Source organism: Labrus mixtus, chromosome 14, assembly GCF_963584025.1.
Source record: "Labrus mixtus chromosome 14, fLabMix1.1, whole genome shotgun sequence".
NCBI lineage: Eukaryota > Metazoa > Chordata > Actinopteri > Labriformes > Labridae > Labrus > Labrus mixtus.
In genome coordinates this window covers 23,415,995-23,435,622 of record NC_083625.1, presented here as the reverse complement: position 1 = coordinate 23,435,622, position 19,628 = coordinate 23,415,995, and the positions used below count along the sequence as shown (strand labels likewise).

Here is a 19,628-nt window from a genome sequence, read left to right as displayed (position 1 = left end):
GCAGGCAACTGTTTGGGGCCCCAGACCTGTAGGGGGCCCCTTGAGAGCTCACAAACTAAAACCAAAACAGCAGCCTTAAATCTGCAAATTTTGCAACAACAGTAGGAAACCTCCCGAAGGGGGCACCATCTGACATTGCATGCAATATCGCTGAAAAAGCCGACGTTTGTCCATGAAAGTAAACAAAGAAAAATGAAGAGGAATTATCCATCTATAGAAGAGAAAAAAAAAGTGGCAGACATGATGGTGATGAACGCTGGATGAAGGGCCCCCCAGTGGATTTTTGCCTAGGGCCCCAACAGACTCTAGAATCGCCACTGATCCTGCTCATCTAACAGGTTTTTTTTTTTTTTTTTACAATTTTAGCTTCATGCATCTTATCTGTAGTGACATCCAGAAGTCCTCCGTCCCGATTATACAAACACAACACTTTTTTTTAATGGAGGTAAACAACAAAGACGACTTTTAAAATCCATTTTGCTGCATCTGTTACAGTATTTAGAGACAGACAGGGGAAGAAGTTTGAAAACATCTTTTAGGGACTCAGAAGCCGCGCTGCGACATGCAGATGGATATTAAAGAGGAATGCTTTTAAAAGCACAGGACACTGTGGAAACGTAGAGGTACACAGGTGATGTGCTTTATACAGGTGAGCCACTCAGTTCTGTCCTTGATCATAAACTGTACATCGCTAACAGCTGACAGGTACCAGTAGTGTTTCATGACATCACGATAACTTTAATATGTTTCTGTAGGTGGAAAAAGTGCAAATATTTCAGCAGAAGCAACAAAAAGTAAAACAACACATTAAAATATGTCGCTCTGACATGACAGATGTCTGTACAAAGACACGACTTTAAAGCAGGATACACAACGACTTAACATATATAGAAAACAACAAATAAAGTATTAAACCATTCGACGCAAATCAAAGAAATCACATCATTTCATACTTTTTGGTTCAAACAGCCCTTCACTGAAGGTTACCGTGCACATGAATGCATTCTGTCACATCAGTCTCTGCAGAGAGAGGAATGGAAGCAGATACAGGTATCAAAACCCTCCTTATTAAATACAACATGTCAGACAATTAGACATGAAGGTGTTCCCTTATCCTCGTCAAACAGTTGTTTTCTGGACTATAGAGTAAAACGATATAAAGATTTTTCATCTCCAGACCTCTGTGAACATAAACTCCCTAAATACAGAGGCTCAACAGCAACATGTGAAACGCTTTCCCATTCAGCCCCCTCTCCACTCTCCACGCTTCACTTAGCATCCTTCACTGGAGGATACCGAGGGCAGCGCTAATCGGGGGAAATGCACTCTCTGTTTCTAATCCGCCACACGGAGGCCGGATCTGAAGTGGATGTAGAAGTGTTGCTGTTGGCAGCTCACGTCTAATCATGACATTGAAATGCTCCTTTTCACTGCAGTTCAATTGATCAGAGCACTCAGTCAGCCAAACAGAGGAGGAGGAGGAGGAGGAGGAAGAGGAGGAGGAGGGGGGCGAGGAGGAGGAAGAGGAAGAGGACGAGGAGGACAGAATCAAAATGGAGTTATATAAACATTTGTGAGGCAGAGCTGCTGTGGAGGCAGAAATGTGCTCATTGATTTGAGTCTGCAGAAGCAGAACAACCCACAGATTCAGCCTCTTTTTTAAAGTGAAAAACCTGGAATGCAAAACAAGGAGCAGGATCATAAACAATAAAATCTAATTTTTTTCATTCACCGATAATCCGAACATTTGCGATCTCACAGCTAGTTTAGATCTAAAAGTAGAACTAGTTGGAACTTAAAGGTCCAATCAGTGAGATGTGAAGTGAGTGAAATGATAAAGTGACCTTACTGTATGATCAAACATTAAGGAAACATGCTATGTTGAAGTGCTGGCTTCTCTGACAACAATGCAGCAGCCAGTATGTCCTCCTTCTAACTTTAGATTCTGGTCCTGAATGCTCTGGATTTGTTTGGACCAGAGAAGGTAGGCGGTTTTAAGGCACCCCCACACGGCCGTTTTGGACGCCCCTCGGTTTGCCAGATATGAGAGCAGTTATCAGGTCAAACCAACAGGTGTTGCAGTGATGGAAGCGGGCAAGAGAAGTGGTTCAGATAGAAGTGATTGTACCCGACCTAAAAAGCCTCTGCATGTTTCTAATAAGCTCCACGAGCAGAAACGTGCTCAAACTAGGATCAATATTGGAGATGCTTTTGAAAAATGGAGAGAGGTTAGAACACAGAAAGGTTTACAGACCGATGCAGAGCTGACTAAAGCTCCACCACATGGCAACCTGTGTGAGCATCGACTCTAGAGAGGAGGGGCGGGGGGGAGACAGCTCTCTATAATGTTTAGAATCTGGACTGCAGTACCCATTTTAAACACCAGGTGACAGAGTTACAAATACAAAAGAAGGGAAAGCACAAAAATGGAGAGGGATGGGTGGAAGCATTAAATGTGATATACGTGGGCCCTACCTTTGACTCCTAAAAACAGCTTCAATCCGCCCCCTTAATCTCAACATAAATTACCAGATAGTGAAACATCTCATTCAACAAGTGATATCTTAGAAAGGTCACAATTTCATTTAAATCTATTTTGAATTCAATAAATAAAACTTCATGAAAAAACATCTTCCATAATAATTAAAGGAATACAAATCCAATAAAGGTCACATGATGCAAAATAAACATCACCATGTTTCTCTTACACTAATATGTGTATGTATGATGAGAAAAGTCCATCCTCTCCGTCTTTTGCCTGCTCCACTTTTCAGAAAATGTGTGCTCAAACAGGCCGTTTGGAGATTTTCCCTTCATGACATCACAAAGGGCAGTAACCCCTCCCCCAGGTGGGTGACACTCCCACAGCTAGGTGTTTGTTCTGCCCTCTGAGTCTGCCTTCTCACCGTAAACAATAGGACATGGACCGAGAAAGCCAGAGCCACCCGAGACCACAGCTCATTTACATTTAAAGGTACAGACACAGAAACAGCCTGTTCTGAGCAGGGCTGAAATAGAGGGGTTTATAGACATGATCAAATACAGGATCAGAGTGGATTTAGAACAAGAAACTTCACAGACATGTTTTGGGGAGCTCTGAGACTTTTTAAAACTGATTGAAGAGGAGAATGTGACCAATAAAGTGGAATAAACAATGTCCCTGACTCTGGGTCACTTAATACGAGTACATTCCTTTTCTTCTGTAAGATTTTTAATCTTGTAAAATGAGATGTTTCATGTCTTTAGAAAGCTCTGCATCAAATAAATATTACATTATATGACTTTGGAAGGGGGCTCCTATAAAGTAGAGGCATTAAGAGCAGTTCATTGTCTGTTCACTGAAAACACACTCTTTCAAATCCCCCCATTTCTGTCACAACAACTTCACATCAAACCAACGGATAGGGTGTGACGTTAAAGGACAGAGAGAGCGTTAGATAACAGGAATAAGAGAAACAACACATAACAGAAGAGGAGAAAAGGCGTAAAATGACTCCTCACAACTGTCCTTTTCTGTGCGATCGCCCTTGGACAGATGACTTCCTCTCCTCGTCAGACTCGAGGACAGTGAAGGCAGCACAGGAAGGACTTCAATCTTTATCACCCAGCAACCAAATTAAACTTCAACTGGCACAGACACGAGGACAGAACATGTAAGACACGTCGTCAGAGACATCTATGTACAATTTTAAATATAATTGAGGAGAAATAAAAAGCCCTGCAGACCGCTGAAGAGACACTGTAGAGTCATTAACATGCAGAAGTACGTGATGGTCACTGAAGTGGGTTTCTTTTGCTTTCAGCAGGCTGGGACAGTCTGATGATGAGGCCTCACTTTTCATCATGCAGATGGATGAAAAAAAACAAAAAAAAGAGTTAGACAGTTTTCCCACAATGCAGTGTAACGGCAGCTGACAAGTTCTTGTCTTTACTCCCACAACAACAATGTGAACTGTTCCAGTTCCAGATCCAAAGATCCAGAAATCCAGAAATCCAGCAGAGAGTCCATCGTCTTATCCATTCACTGATGCCAGTCACAACAGTTAGTTGTCGAGCGGTTAAACAAGCAAGATTTGTTATCGAAATTGGTGCCCAAAGAGACTCCACACTGGGAGAGAAAAATGAGGGAGACTGAATATTCTGAGGTGAAAAGGAAGCAGAAACAAAACCAAGCCCTAGTTTACAGCTCTGAATGTAAACACAAGCATTATACTGGATGTGGAAACTTGAGTGTCGTCGGCGTAAAGAGTGATATGCCATCATGTGGCGCTTTGGATGAGTGGGGGTTAGCACACAGTGGTCCAAGCACAGGGGCGTAAAGTGGATGAAGTCGAAGATAGAGACTCAGGAGGAGGGCTCGTCTTCATGCAGGTCCTCCAGCTCTCCTTCTCGTGGTCCGTCTCCTGTGCTGCTCTTTCTGAAAGAACAAAATACGGAGATAAAAGACGGGGAACTGAGTCTATCTGAATACACTGCTGAGGTCCACACTCTCTCTTTTAATGCATTATGTTCTTCTTGTTATTTGGTGACATGATGAATGTTCAAAACAACACAGATGCAGCTTTCAATGACGGCAGAACACTCTGATATGATAGCTGGGAGAGGAGGAGGGGGGGGGGGGGGGGGGCTGCTTGGTTGTTTCTATTGGAAGGTATAAGCGAGAGCTGAGGGTTCAAAGATGATGATGGGCGCAGCGGCTGGTAGATGTCAGAGGAATTGTGAGCCAGACTGTATTGTGTTACCTGAGTGAGGGGTGAAGTTTTAAAGAGGGCCGGAAAGGCCATGCATCCCTGCAGCACAGTGAAAGGAAGAGAAGAGGGAAAGGTCACAGGTGAGAGGGGAAAGGTCACCTCGGGGGGGGGGGGTCAAAGACATGCTCGTTGGTGGAGATGACCTCCCCTCTATGCACTCCCCTTCCTCGACACAAGGGGCAGTGTGGAGCTGTCAATTGCACTGATTGACCAATGGGACCATGGCAGTTTGAACAACTTGAGACAGTTCATAAAATGTTCTTTTTATTGCTATTTCCGACCATGTGAATCGAATATTTTAGGAGCTTTGATATAAAGGGCCTTTGGTGCTTATATTTTCCAGCAGGGGGCAGTATTGTTTCACACTCCCTACCCATCCTCTGAAAACACCTTCACCTCAGATAGCAGCTCTGTGGCTGCATGGAGTGTAACGGGGGGGGGAACCTCGGCCTAGAACGAGGAGGAATCATCTATTAAAACCCCTGACAATGGGAGATTACATGCTCAGCGCTGCAGTAGTCCTTCCTCATTACAAACTCTGTAGGACATTTAACACAGATTAGTGTCCCCGAGGGCCCCCCATGGATCGCAGGGACCAGCTATAGCTACTCCCCGGATTGCACTGTGTATGTTGAATGAAGGGATAAGACGATTGGCCATTTCCGCCTTTGATGCTTTCAATCAGTGTTACAAAAAATCCAAGGTCAGCTTGAGGCGCTGATGGATCTCTATCACTCCGTGTCTCTCTGAAGGCTGAAAGCAACACACAAAGAAACACTTATAAAAGCTGTAAGCTCCACAGCATACAATGAAATAATGAAATATGGTGCTATGGCAACCCAAAGCGGCAGCAGCAGCTGCTGGTTAACCTGATACACAGAGAGGAGACAGGTGTGAGGTACAGATATAGTTATGTCAGAATCTACAGCAATCCCTGCAATAAGAAGAACACGCCTGCAGGGTTTGTTTATGTATTTGTTAGTAGTATTGAGGATCCGACCACTGGACTGTGTGCGCCACAGACTGAATAATGATGAGTGCTTACATGAGCAGGCTGCCGGGCGCAGACATAGACCTCTCCTCCCTCCTGCTGGGACATTCAAAGGGGTTACTGAAGGAGCGCTTCCTCAGCATGGCTCTGACCAAGATCTGCAACATTCACAAACACACAGCGGTTACAGAGACATGCAGACGGTCTTAAGATGATTAGTACACAAAACTTGATTAATCCCTTGAGGGCAAAGTCACTTTTACTCTGTTGAGTGAGTCATGCTACACACACACGTGCACAAACAGGATCCTATGGACATGCACTAATGGAGAGACGACAGTTTGGCTGGGAAGAAGATATGCTGTCTATAAGACTGGTGCCCCTTAGAGGCCGAGGCCGATCAGCTGCTTTGGAGACGCTGGCCTCAGATCCCCGTTTACAGAGCACCAAATAAAATGTGTTGTCTGGCCTCCACCTCAGTAACAACCACCTCAATTTCACAGTCAGTGAAATTCTTCTTTTTTGTTCCTTTTCCTGCACGATTCGCTATCTTTATTCGGCCTTTAGGTTGCAGCATGTGGCTGGTTTATAGTAATTTGCAAAGTCATTAATGGGAGGAGGCAAGGCAGGCAAAGTGGCACGTGTGGCTGCGCACAGTTACACGTTAATTGGGATGTGTTAAAAGGAAAGGTGTGCAGGATCAGGCGGGGCGTCTCACCACTGCAGAGAGGCTGGGGACAAACTTGACCGAGTTCTGGATGTCCTCCTCCGTCACCTCCACCACAGAGCAGTGCTCGTCCTCCAGAGGCAGGGGGTCCGTGCCCCCCTGGGTCACCCACTGGTCCATCTAAACGCACAAAGAGACACGCATGATCAAGAGATCTGACAGTGTGAGAACATGACAACCTGTCTATACTGTAACTATAATCCACAGTGCTGGTGATTTAAACTCAGGAGTCTCTTTTTTGTATTCATATTTGATATATCCGACCTCTGACAAACGTACATATTTTACATCATAATCACAAACACGTGTCTTCCAGGCAGCTTTCTGTTTTGATGTATCGTGTTTAAAGTCAGGACAGAAAATCTCTCAGAGGGACCAGCCAGCCTCAAAGTAACTACACTCCTGCTCACTTTGATTTCAAGTTAAAGTTGGATCGAATAAAACATTTGTTTGTTTGTTGTTGTCCACTATTGAAAAGAACAAAAGCAACAGCATGTCAGTCAGCCTCCCACTTTCCCAGCCCGTCTGTGGATCTCGGCTTCAGCTGTTTCATACCGACTGAAAAAAACAAAAAGGGGGATTATAAAAGACTAAAAACTGCTTATCCATTTGTTGACTTTGTGGGAGAAAGTGCGGAAGTTTGTGAAAAGTTTCAGACTAGTTGGGAGATTATTCTATTCTTTAATGGCTTTAAAAGTGAAAGAAGATTGTGCCAAAGCGGAGAGCCACGTTTAGGGATACTACAATCTCTGCTTAAGGCAGACCTCGAAGCTCTGCTCGTGTGCTCAGAGCGAAAGTTTGACAAAGCTCTTCTCGGATGAAATGCTCCTGCAGTGACTGTATTTATATATATATATATATTGTATTTGAGAAAGTCACTCAGTCTCGAAGCTTACTGACATGTTATCACTTATAAGAAAGATTAATTCACTGTTGGTTTGAATCTTTTTTTATAAGATTGATTGACTGTAATGTGTTGAATATCCCACGACCACTCCCCGCTGCTATATGTGAACCTCTGACCTCCAGGACTAAATCGTTTTTACGACAAGACATCATTAACCCTATTAAGTCCCATGGATGGCGGTCTCCATGCTGGAAATGCTGTCTCAGTCTAACTTTCAGTCAGCCTAACGACAGGTTAGGCTGACTGTTAACCTGCAGCTGAGGCGGGTTTTAAGCCTCCTGATAAACCGTTACATGGCACATTTGTTTTTCTAACAAGAAACTTCACAAACATGTTTTGGGAAGCTTTTTTAAACTGGTTGAAAAAGGAGGATAACATGTGACCTTTCACCCCTCTTTCCTTCCAACACCAGTCACACAGCTGAACAAGCTAACAGCCAAACCCGAGCTCTGTTGAACCAATCCATGCACAGACGTAAACTTGTTTTCATGTCTTATAAAATCTGTGTTTGTGAGAGTGTGAGTCTGTGTGTTTGTGCACACATACGTGCATGATGCATGCAGGCCTAATTATCTCCTGTTCCAGCAACACAAACAGAGTCTCTGGTGAGAGCATGACTCACTGACACATTATCAGATTGTGTCATGGAAACACGGTGGGGAGTGAGGAGCGGCATGTGTCACCCGGGCTGCTTCTGGACCCTCTTCTTTAGACTCAGACAGGTCTCATCACGCCCTGCAGCAGCACAGCACGACTAATGTTCCCTGCTGTACCACACCACACAGTGAGGTCACACGGTCCTCTCAGCCAATCACAGCAGACAAAAGCACAGTCGTGAGTGTTGTGTCTGAACATGAACAATGAGAGCCTCGTTACAATCAGCCATCTTTCTCCCTGACCAATCAGTGACTAACACTGTGTTCCCCTCTTTACACTTTGTCAGTCCTCTTTGGTACCTTGATCTCAGGGATGGTGATCCGGTTGTCCGGGTTCTTGTCGAGCATCCGTAAGATCAGAGTCCGCAGCTCCTCACTGGCATTAGGCCTGAAAAGAAACACAAGATCATTGTGTGATTAGGAGCTCCGCTTGTTAGTGCATGTGGTTCATAATGAGAAAAAGGACACTACAGCTGTTGATTGTGATGACATTTGTATAAAATCTGATTTCCTACAAGCATGTGAACAGTTAAAAAGAAGCTGTGTCGACCTCAACTTTACATTTCTTAAACCTTCAAATAAAACGACATTCTCAGATTCTTTCATTTCGATGACTTTGACGGCCACAGAAGAAAGAAAAGGACAGCTGGAATAATTCATTATCTCCCCCTCTGCAGTTATCCATTATGGGATTGTTTGTGCTGTCAGATAGAATTAACAGAAGATCTTCTTTTCTCACCTCTGAGAGAACGCCTGTCACTTACTATCAGCCAGAATACACGCAGAGTGTTTGCTCTACTGAGTGGGGGGACGGATGACAGACACGATGATGACACAGATTATTTAGGTGTCTATGTTCTTCTTGATGCAGACGTCGATAAAGAGAATGAATGACATGAGGTGCAACTTCGGGCAGATTTTCTAAACAGGGCTTCTTGTGCACTAAAGGGGTACTTCTACTATTTCTAATTCAAAATGACAGTTTAAATCTAATGTATCCTCATATTTATTTGAGGTTTTTTATGCATTTACTGTAGAGATAAACCTGTGGGTGTAGTCTGAAATCAGGGAGAGGGAGAGAGAGAGAGAGAGTGAGAGAGAGTGGGGAATGACATGTCAGCCACAGGTCAGATTTGAACCCGGGCTGCCCGCTTCGAGGACTACAGCCAGTGGACAGTGGGCCCGCGCCCTAACCACTCAGCCACTGTATGCCCCTCATGTATCCTCATATAGAGGGAGATGTAAGACCTCGACAGTACACGTTGTGCTTGAGAGTGCATTGAAATTAATGAGCAAGCTTGCAGAGAAGTTGTACAGATTAGCTAAAAGGAAAACATCAGTGGTTTGAATGTTACGCTTAAAGCAGTGAACATTTTCAACCATGCTCAAAGTAATGAATAAACACTGAAAAGAGTTCACTGCATTAGATGCAACAGGGTAAACATGGATGAAGAGACAGAGAGACAACCAAACGGAGAGAGCGGTGAGATAAGCAGCGCTGTGCAGAGAATTAACTGGATTACTGGATTACCATTATTCTTGCTCCTTTTATTTTGGAGCTGCAGATCTGTAGATCTGAAGCCTGTGAGTTTAAATCAAGTTGTGATACACTCATCCATCCTGGAATTACAACAATGTGTTGAGATTTGTAAGCATTCGTTTCTCTTAAAAGTGATAATGCATAGTAGAGGTAGTAGATTTCTTCGTACTTGAAGTTCATGTCGGCTCAGCCATTTCTCCCAGTGATGATGGAAGCGTTACGGTATAATGGGCCAATCACAGCTGACAACAAGGTGAGCTAACTGTCTCTGATGGGTTCAGCGTGGAGATGATTCCATTACCTGCTGTGATATTCTGCTGCGTTTAATGAACGCGCTCTTTGCACAGACACGGACCCTCTCCACACCACTGTGTGAAGACACTTATCATTTTAAACACCCAGTCCTGACTCCGACACGCTCACAATAATACCTCTGTGTGTATTTACACTCCACCACCGGTGTGTTCCTGCAGGCTATCCCCACTGCTACCCCTTGATGGCTGATCGTTCTATCACTGTAGTTTCCTGTTATTTACCAAAATAAAAGACCTTTACGTTTCTCTTTAGAAAGGGCTCGCATGTGTCCAGGCAACTGGTGCACTCGTTTTCTGTTTTGTTACTTATTTTGATCCCTTAAAGGCGACATACAGAACTCTACAATTCATTGATCAGATGCTTTTATCTAAAGCAACGAACATCAGAGAGTTAGAACAACACAAGCAAAGATCTAGAGAGGAGGAAACAATGTCAGGAAGTGCAAACAAACAGCTTTAAGTCTGAGTGGACACATAGGTGCTGACAGGAAGTGCACATTTTTAATATATATCATCAACAACAACATCGACAGCTGTTCTTGAGAGTTTTAATCAGCATCAAAACCATCCTAAATATCATTGTCATCATTATCATCATTAAGGTCTTTAGCTTTTTCTTGAAGGTGCAAAGAGACTCTGTAGAACCAAAGGAGTTTGGTGGTTTATTCCACCAGCAGGGGGCGACAGAGGAGAAGAGTCTAGCTAGCGTCTTAGGGCCCTGTTGTGAAGGTTGGATCAGATGCCTTTCATTTGCAGAGCGTAGAGGGTGAGAGAGAGCGTAGACCTGGATGAGAGCGTGAAGGTAAGGAGGAGCCGTTTTTGTCATCTACATCTACTGAGTGCTCCTAAAAGCTGCAGCACACAAAGCTACTCATTTATATCTGCAGCTGCAAATGGCGACTGCAAAAAGAAGAAAACGATTTTGAGACAAAGACAGAGATGAATAGAAATTAAATATCGAGGAAATTATGACAGCTGCTAAGGAAAAGTATGAGCCTGGAGCATCACTGCTGTCTCGTTTAATAGAGTGTAGGAGGAGGAGGAGGAGGGAGGAGGCAGGAGTCAGACTTACGTTTCTGGGAAATCCACAAGCTTGGTCCTTATCTTATTGTGCAAAGCCAGTATGTACTCATCAATAAACGGGCACTGCAGGAGGAGCAGAGGAAAAACAGAGAGAGAGAACAGTGAATTGTAGAGTTCACAAATTCTGTTTTCCTGGAGACAGCCAAATAAAAATAAGAACAGGAGAATTCAGCATTTCACAAGCACATCTTATTTTATTTTTGTGGTAATTTTTGCTTTATGCCACATGCCTTATGTAGGGCTTCTGATCTAAACACTGAGCTAAACAAGCGCCCCCAGTTTGACCATCTTTTTAAAGGTCACATACAAAATCCACTTCAACATGTATCTCTACCTCTAATATGTGTCTCTAGTCTGTCTATAAATCTCCCAATGATGAGAAAAGTCCATCCTCTCCATCTTTTTCCTGCTCCACTTTTCAGAAAATGTGTGCTCAAACAGGCCGTTTGGAGATTTTCCCTTCATGACATCACAAAGGGCAGTAACCCCTCCCCCAGGTGGGTGACACTCCCACAGCTAAGTGTTTGTTCTGCCCTCTGAGTCTGCCTTCTCACCGTAAACAATAGAACATGGAGCAAGAAAACCCGAGACACCCAAGCCCTTCCAGAGAGGGGGCATGGTCAGACACAGCTCATTTATATTTAAAGGTACAGACACAGAAACAGCCTGTTCTGACCAGGGCTGAAATAGAGGGGTTTATAGACATGATCAAATACAGGATCAGAGTGGATTTAGAACAAGACACTTCACAAACATGTTTTGAGGAGCTCTGAGACTTATTTAAACTGGTTGAAGAGGAGGAGAATATGTCACCTTTAAGTAACTTGAGTCAACCAAACCAGGTTTCTCTCCTTTGTGAGGGATTTCTGTAGTCTAACTACAAACTGGCAGCATGCTAATCTTTTCCTTTGCTTCCCTCACACTGGCTGTAACAAAGAAAAGAAGGTTGGTGATCGACTATGTTCCTACCTAAATGTCACTGTGTGCTGTTAACAAGCGTGGCTGTCTTTGAAATGAACACTTTCCTTTCAGCCGTCCGTGTTACCTGCAGTGAACCTGAAGCTGAAAAAAAAAAAGACTGAGAGGATGTGCTGACTCACCTTCCCAAAGACGAAGCAGTAGAGAGTAACTCCCATGGCCCACACGTCCAGTGCCTTTAAATAAAGGGACATTAAAGGTGACATGAAGCCAAACAGACATTTGAAAAAACACACTGCTGTGATCCAAACACCTACTTTACACAAACAAACACTGTGACCTTAATCGGTGCCGACTGCCTTAGGGTGATTTATGACACATACGAGGTTCTTATTCTGGGGATGCGTACCGTCTAATACCTCGCAGATGGACATGTGTGATCAGATAGTGGAGACACTGCAGCTGTCCATCAGGCTCTTTGTTTCCTCTCAGCCCGACTCTCCTAGAAATCCATTTCTACTCCCTGATAGATATGAAATGATGGAAGCTGCCCTCTGAACCTCCGAAAGCCATCTCAGAGCCACACACGTTTGTTTTCGGGCACAATGCTGGATGACTAACGAGTACTAATGGCCTGAGGTACCACTGAGGCTGAGCACTGAGGGGGTTTAAGTGACATACGAGTGCCTGACATTAAATATTTCAGTACTGATCAGATGTGGACAAAGTAAAAAACACTCTTTACAAAATTACACCAACTCAACACGTTTCCTGAAGTAGACCTGAAAGAGTGCGAGCTCTGATGTGCTCACAGAATAGACTGAAATCCTTTTTACCGAGCGTTTCTGTGCGGAGGAAGCTGGTGATCATACTTGGATAATTCTCTCTTTTCAAATACAAAACATACTGAAGATCATTTACTTCCACGTTGCTTCACCGGTAGGATGAGCTAAACTGGGATTGTTTTGCTTCCTGTTGCTGTTTCTTTTTAATGCACGGCCACCTCTCCCTCTACCTGCTGCACACCTGAGTGCACACTGTGCTCAGAGAGAAGGAGGGGGATTCAGAGGATCCAGGTAGGAGAGACAGGGGGGGACACACTCTGGGCAGCGATGCGATGAGGAGCTTTTGGGTTTTTTTATTTTTTGAGGTCTGACAGACGATAGAGACGGAAATCAGGGAGAGCTGAAGAGCGGGGAATGACATGCAGGAAAGGAGCCAGAGGTCTGTACATGGGTTGCACGCACTAACCACAACATTACCAGCGCCCCCGGTGGAGAGGAGCTTTTATTCCCCATTTTTATTTTTCCCTATCTCGGTTTCTGTTTTTCCTCAGGCAGGTTTAGATTGCTGGTTTTTGTTCTTTAAGTTTGAGCTGGAGATCACCTGTAGTCCTATTTTCAGTCTTTTCGTTTCTTCAGGTTAACTTTTTTTTTGTTGTGGAGATGCCAAGAGTGACGGCCCATTACGTGGTTGGCTGGGCACCTTCGCATCTTGTGTTCTTTTTTGGGGTCTCCAGCCCCCTTTTTTATTTCTTTGGTTTCTTATTTGTTCTTGATTACTTTGGGCGGGAATCTAAATCTGTGTGGCGTCCAAGTATGCATTTCGGTCTCTATGTTTTGAGCCTTGACTTAATTATTTTGCATAAGGAGGCTGTAGTACAGTGTGCAACATAACCGCTAGACCAGTGGTACTCAGCCTTGTTAGACTTCAGAGCCACATTGACCAAAAAATTGTTCAAAAAACCTCTTTCTTTCCCAAAATATGTGTTGGAAACACTGTGACTTGCAAAGAATAATTTTTGCTGACAATGTTTCCCTTTTTTAAATAATTACTTTGGATTTTTGTTTTTCTAAGTAGGAGCTAAAAAAGCCACAACTAGTCCCAAATGAGCCACATGTGGCTCGAGAGCCTCGGGTTGAGTATCACTGCGATCGACTATCTGGTAAATCGACTGCCATATTCAACACTAAGCGAAGAGTGCATGTTTGAAACAGAGTGCACACTAAGTACATAAACAAACTTTTTGTTCTTATTCTCTTCCCACTCCGCTACTGATTTCCACCCTCATCACACATGTTGATGAATAAAGAACTCTTCAGGGATTGAACAGGATGGAGCAGACTAATGAGAGAAAAAGGAGCTGATATATGACTGCATGTGTCTTTTGAAAGCTCAAGGAAACAGCAGGATGGGGCACTTGAACGCCTCTCACATCCTCTCTGTATGCAATACAATAACACTCTCTGACTCTCCTTTTTCAAGTCACACAATGTCTTTATGTTGATTATTCCAATCGGTGAAAACCAATGGAGGAACAGTTACACAACCCACCGATAATATGTGATATTAGAGGCGATGTCAGGGTTAAGACTAAGGGCTCAAACAGGAACGCCTTTGGTTGTTTGTTGTTTGAAAATCAATTATTAGTCAGAGCTGATTCACACGCCTCAAAAGATGTTTAATTATGCAAGAATAACGGAGGAAGTACGTCAAATGTGGAGGCAGGAGGTCGCCAGTCTGATCGTTATGAGGAGTGGCGTTCTGCTCGACAAACATGACTGATCATTATTTAACTGTACAACCAAGAAGAGCTTAATGATGATGGAAACATTCACAAAATCAATATCAGCTTTTTAAAACCAAAAGACCATTATCTGACTTTAGTGAAGGTGCTGTTCTCAGCTGGATTAATAAATCATAAGAACCAGCTCACACACAAAAACAAAGACCGATAATCAAACTCATCTTTGTTTCTAATGGTTCTCAGTTAAAGGAGCAGTATGTAACTCTGTCACCTGGTGTTTAAAATGGGCACTGCAGTCCAAATTCTAAACATTGTAGAGAGCTGTCTCCCCCCCCTCCTCTCTAGAGTAGATGCTCACGCAGGTTGCCATGTGGTGAACACTGAAGCTTCAGTGTTTATCCAGCTCTGCATCGGTCTGTAAACCTTTCTGTGTTCTAACCTCTCTCCATTTTTCAAAAGCATCTCCAATATTGATCCTAGTTTGAGCACGTTTCTGCTCGTGGAGCTTATTAGAAACATGCAGAGGCTTTTTAGGTCGGGTACAATCACTTCTATCTGAACCACTTCTCTTGCCCGCTTCCATCACTGCAACACCTGTTGACCTGATAACTGCTCTCATATCTGACAAACCGAGGGGCGTCCAAAACGGTCGTGTAGTGGTGTCTTAAAACCGCCTACCTTCTCTGGTCCAAACAAATCCAGATCATTCAGGACCAGAATCTAAAGTTAGAAGGAGGACATACTGACTGCTGCATTGTTGTCAGAGAAGCCAGCACTTCAACATAACATGTTTCCTTAATGTCTGATCATATAGTAAGCTCACTTTATCATTTCACTCACTACACATCTTACTGATTGCTCCTTTAAACTCATGGGATTAAGGCTTACAGCAGCTGCTTTAACCAGAGGCAGAGATGAAGCTTAGCTTTTACATTTTTCAATATAAATAAAGAGTTCACTTACCTTCCCACTGAAGCTCTTCCGTGTGTCTGACAGCGTCTCTGGTGCCATGAAAGCAGGAGTGCCAGCAGTGCCGGACAGCAGCGCATCGTTGCCCTCAAACTGGTTGCTGACCCCGAAGTCCGCTATTTTCACATGACCATCGTCCCCCAGTAACAAGTTCGAAGGTTTGATGTCCCTGTGGACAATCTTCTGGTAGTGCACTGAGGACAAGACAGAGGAATAAACAATCGCCCGCCATAATCTGTTACTGTGGTGATAATTAAATATGTTCAGAACTCCTGAGGCAGAGGGATACACAAAGTAAAACTTAACACCTTGGGCAGCGACGTGGTGAGAAGCTTTTGTTCCCCATTTTTACTTTTCCCTATCTCGGTTTTTGTTTTTCATGTCCATATTGTTGTTCTTATTTTAGTTTGGGCTAGAGATCACCGCTGGACCTATTTTCTGTCTTTTTGTTTCTCCAGGTGATTTTTTTCTTCTCCAGTTGTTTTAGGGGGAGCGATGACCTATAGCGAGGTTGGCTTGGCACCTTCCCATCTTTTGTTTTTTTTTGGCAAGGGGTGGAATTTTACTTAAAAATAAATCTCAGGGTTCATACCTTAAAAAAACGTGCGGTGTCCCATGTGTTTTCTGGTCTTCCTGTTCTTGAGCCATTGTGTTTAACTGTGACCGGAGGGAGGATGTAACAGCTGCACGCAGCCAATGGCCACTGAATTATAGTAGACAACACTCCTTGATTAACAACTTAAACCATTCTGCATTTTTATATACGTAGTTTCATTCTCATATGACATTCTTGTTATGCTAAGGATCACTTTAAAGCATTAGCCTCTACAACGGGGACCCCCCTCAATGGTGCAATGCATCCTGGTAACTGTATGCTGCTTTTACCTCTTTACCCGTCTTGGTCAATTTTATGTGCAAAAAGCAATCTGAGGCTTCGACTGACTACTTTACAGTCAATATTGATTGACAGCTGCATGACACGTTGGAAATTTCCTTCGACCACAGCAACAGCACGCAATTCATCACAGCGGAATAGCAATAACGTGTGAAATAATCGAGGCCAATGTTGTTGGAAACAGCGTTTGATTGTCTTTGAGGAGAAGGAAGAATCAATTTAACCCTTTGAAGTCTTATAGTTTTTAATTTAAGCACAATTCTGTGTCTCTATACCTCATATGAAAACACATGAGGAAGTCTACTGGATTTATTTTTCAAATGGGTCATCCATAATTAAAGTAGCAGAAAATATAGCTGACTCTCCACAGTAGCTAAGCACTTAATCAAAAACAGTGAAATGGGTAAACTGCTTTAAAATCTTATTTTGTTGAACGGTGTAATAAAAACACAACTGTTGAGCTAAACGTGTCAGCTTGTGCATCCGTTCCTGTGAGTCTCTGCGGCATTATCTGGAAGACGGAGCTCAGAGAGGCAGCATTGATCTCTAATCATTAGGCTCATAGCTCAGTGAAATGGATCTGGTACAGTAAATGAGGACACGGCTCGAGGAAACCATTTCAGCGTAGGGAGGCTCGATACTGATGAAGGGGACGACACACGTCTGCAGCCAGACCTCGAGGGGCGGAAAAAAAGACGGTCAAGAACACTTTGTTCTTTTAAAAAAAAAAGGAAACACAATCATCGCTTGTTTTAAAGAGCAGGGGGAGAGTATGATGTTAGAAGACTTCTACACTTTGAGCATCAGAGGGGACATGATACGGATCGATAACTTTAGAAACAGATCAATGTAATAACTGTATGTAGCGTTCTCCTCGGGGAATGTGTGGAGCACAAAAAGCTTGAAAACTACATTTCAGTGAAACACTTCACAGGTATGTTTCACAGCCTCAGAGACAGGCCTCGTTCCGCATGAGATACTCACAGTACTCTATGCCAAGGATGACGTCTCTGAAGTACAACCTGGCCTGCTCCTCCGACAGAGGACTGTCTGTGGGCACTTCCATCACCGGGCTGGAAACCCATGCAGTCAGTGAGGCAGAAACAGAGAGACAAACAGAGAGAGAGAGAGAGAGAGAGAGTGTGTGAGAGAGAGTGTGGGGTGGACAAATCTTCAGATTATATGGATCAGTTGTTTTATTAGCACAAAAATGTGTATTCCAAATGCAGAAACGTATGTAAACAGACTGTAACATCCTGATCAAAATCTGTGACTGAGACTTTGTCTTTCCCGTGTAGACCTCAAACCCATCCGCACCAGACCCAGTTTGGTGTCTCTTGTAGTCCAAGGCACGCAAATAAATCATTTTCTCACTATTTCAAAAGACCTGTAAGTCAGACAGGACTCTCATTCAAAGATTGAGATATAGTCTAAGTGATCATCAGTGTGTTGGGCTAAATCTCGATTTCCTCCCCAAACCCTGAGCCCTTACGGACTTAATCGACGTCACCTGGAAAGTGATTTTGTGCACGAGGCTGCTATGGTTAAATACCAATGGGACAGCACTTTGCGACTTCTCTGTAACCATGACAGCACGATGTCATGTAGCATTAGGTGATTGTCATACTTTACTCACTCACAGCCATTGCGCTTCTAAAAAACCTTCATTTTTTGATGGTTGGTCCTTTTCTCCTTGTTTTTAACCTGTACTGCTGTGATACTGCAGTATCCTAACGTTACCATGAAAAGCATTAAAAGAAAATACTGTGTCAGTGTGTTAGAAGCTCAGGAGGCCTCGTCCCGGCAGCAGAAGCCAGGCTCTCGAGTATAGACGGAGCTCCCCCAACCTTCAGCGAAGTGATGGGGCACTGCACCCAGCCACCACCATCAGACTGTGTCGCCCCCACAACCACCGCCATCCTCATTCATGCACGGCCTGCTCCGACCTCCACCTCAGCGGCAAGGAAGTGTGGACTTCCTGCATATTGTCCCATCTTGATTGATTGACTATGAATCTCAGATCGTGCACCACTAGTAGAACCTGTCCTGAGGCAGCATTAGTAGTTGTATAAGTAGAATCAGTAAGCAGCTGTGGAGTTTTATGATGAGTGAGAAGAATCCAAATCAGGCAGCTGCTCTGTATTAATCAGCGTCTCCGTCTATCATCTCTCTCTCAGGGGCAACAAGAGAGCAAAAGTTCCCTCTCATTCTTTAAAAAAGCGTACAAATAGAGCCAACATTCTTATTAAAAAGGAGAACATGACTTATTAAAGCACATTTGTGTAATGATACCAGCTGCCCCCTCCCTCCTCCAGACTCCTATAATAATAATAACTAAAGGTCCCCGATCATTAGATCATCGCAGATTTTTGAGCGGTGTAGGAAGGAACAGCTCGTGCATCAAGACGTGAAACGTTTACACGGCCGACTGCCACCGCCGATAACGATGGAAACCTGAGAACATTATAAACTCCTTTGAAGCCTGTGATGAAATAAACAGCAGCATGGTGTCAGCTCGGAGTGATGAAGGAGAGGAGGAGGAAGGAGAGGAGGAGGGGAGGAGAGGAGGAGGGGAGGAGGGGAGGATGAGGAGGATGAAGGAGAGGAGAGGAGGATGAAGAAAGACAGGATGGTGCGGATGGAGGAGATGAGGAGGAAGAAGGAGAGGATGAAGGAGGAGGATGAAGAAGGAGAGGAGAGAGGGGGGAGGAGGATGAAGAAGGAGGAGAGGAGGATAAAGGAGGAGGAAAGGAGGATGAAGAAGTAGAGGAGAGAGGAGGAGAGGAGGGTGAAGAAGGAGAGGAGAGGAGGGTGAAGAAGGAGAGGAGGATGAGGAAGGAGAGGAGGGTGAAGAAGGAGAGGAGGATGAAGGAGAAGGAGAGGAGGATGGAGAAGGAGGAGAGGAGAGGAGGATGAAGAAGGAGGAGAGGAGGATGAAGAAGGAGGAGAGGAGGATGATGAAGGAGGAGATGGGGATGAGGAAGGAGAGGAGGGTGAAGAAGGAGAGGAGGGTGAAGGAGAAGGAGAGGAGGGTGAAGGAGAAGGAGAGGAGGATGAGGAAGGAGGAGAGGATGAAGAGGAAGGAGGAGAGGAGGGTGAAAAGGGAGAGGAGGGTGAAGAAAGAGAGGAGGATGAGGAAGGAGAGGAGGGTGAAGGAGAAGGAGAGGAGGATGAGGAAGGAGGAGAGGAGGATGAAGAAGGAGGAGAGGAGGGTGAAAAGGGAGAGGAGGGTGAAGAAGGAGAGGAGGATGAGGAAGGAGAGGAGGGTGAAGAAGGAGAGGAGGATGAAGGAGAAGGAGAGGAGGATGAGGAAGGAGGAGAGGAGGGTGAAAAGGGAGAGGAGGATGAAA

General features: G+C 44.2%; 1 protein-coding gene across 2 annotated transcripts in view; it reads right to left on the bottom strand.

The window, feature by feature from the left end:
* Positions 1-717: 717 nt before the first annotated feature.
* camkk1a (calcium/calmodulin-dependent protein kinase kinase 1, alpha a) overlaps positions 718-19,628 on the bottom strand; it is a 68,141-nt gene continuing 49,230 nt past the window's right edge. Inside the window, exons 9-17 of one of the 2 annotated variants that reach the window (XM_061055917.1) lie at positions 17,263-17,351; positions 15,378-15,577; positions 12,070-12,123; positions 10,959-11,032; positions 8,333-8,420; positions 6,461-6,589; positions 5,797-5,900; positions 4,743-4,790; positions 718-4,417 (exon numbers count right to left, since the gene is read on the bottom strand). In XM_061055917.1, the coding sequence (XP_060911900.1) occupies positions 4,345-4,417; positions 4,743-4,790; positions 5,797-5,900; positions 6,461-6,589; positions 8,333-8,420; positions 10,959-11,032; positions 12,070-12,123; positions 15,378-15,577; positions 17,263-17,351 (859 nt within the window). In that variant the 3' untranslated portion in view covers positions 718-4,344. The remainder of the gene's footprint in view (positions 4,418-4,742; positions 4,791-5,796; positions 5,901-6,460; positions 6,590-8,332; positions 8,421-10,958; positions 11,033-12,069; positions 12,124-15,377; positions 15,578-17,262; positions 17,352-19,628) is intronic. The other variant, XM_061055918.1, reaches the window with a different exon arrangement.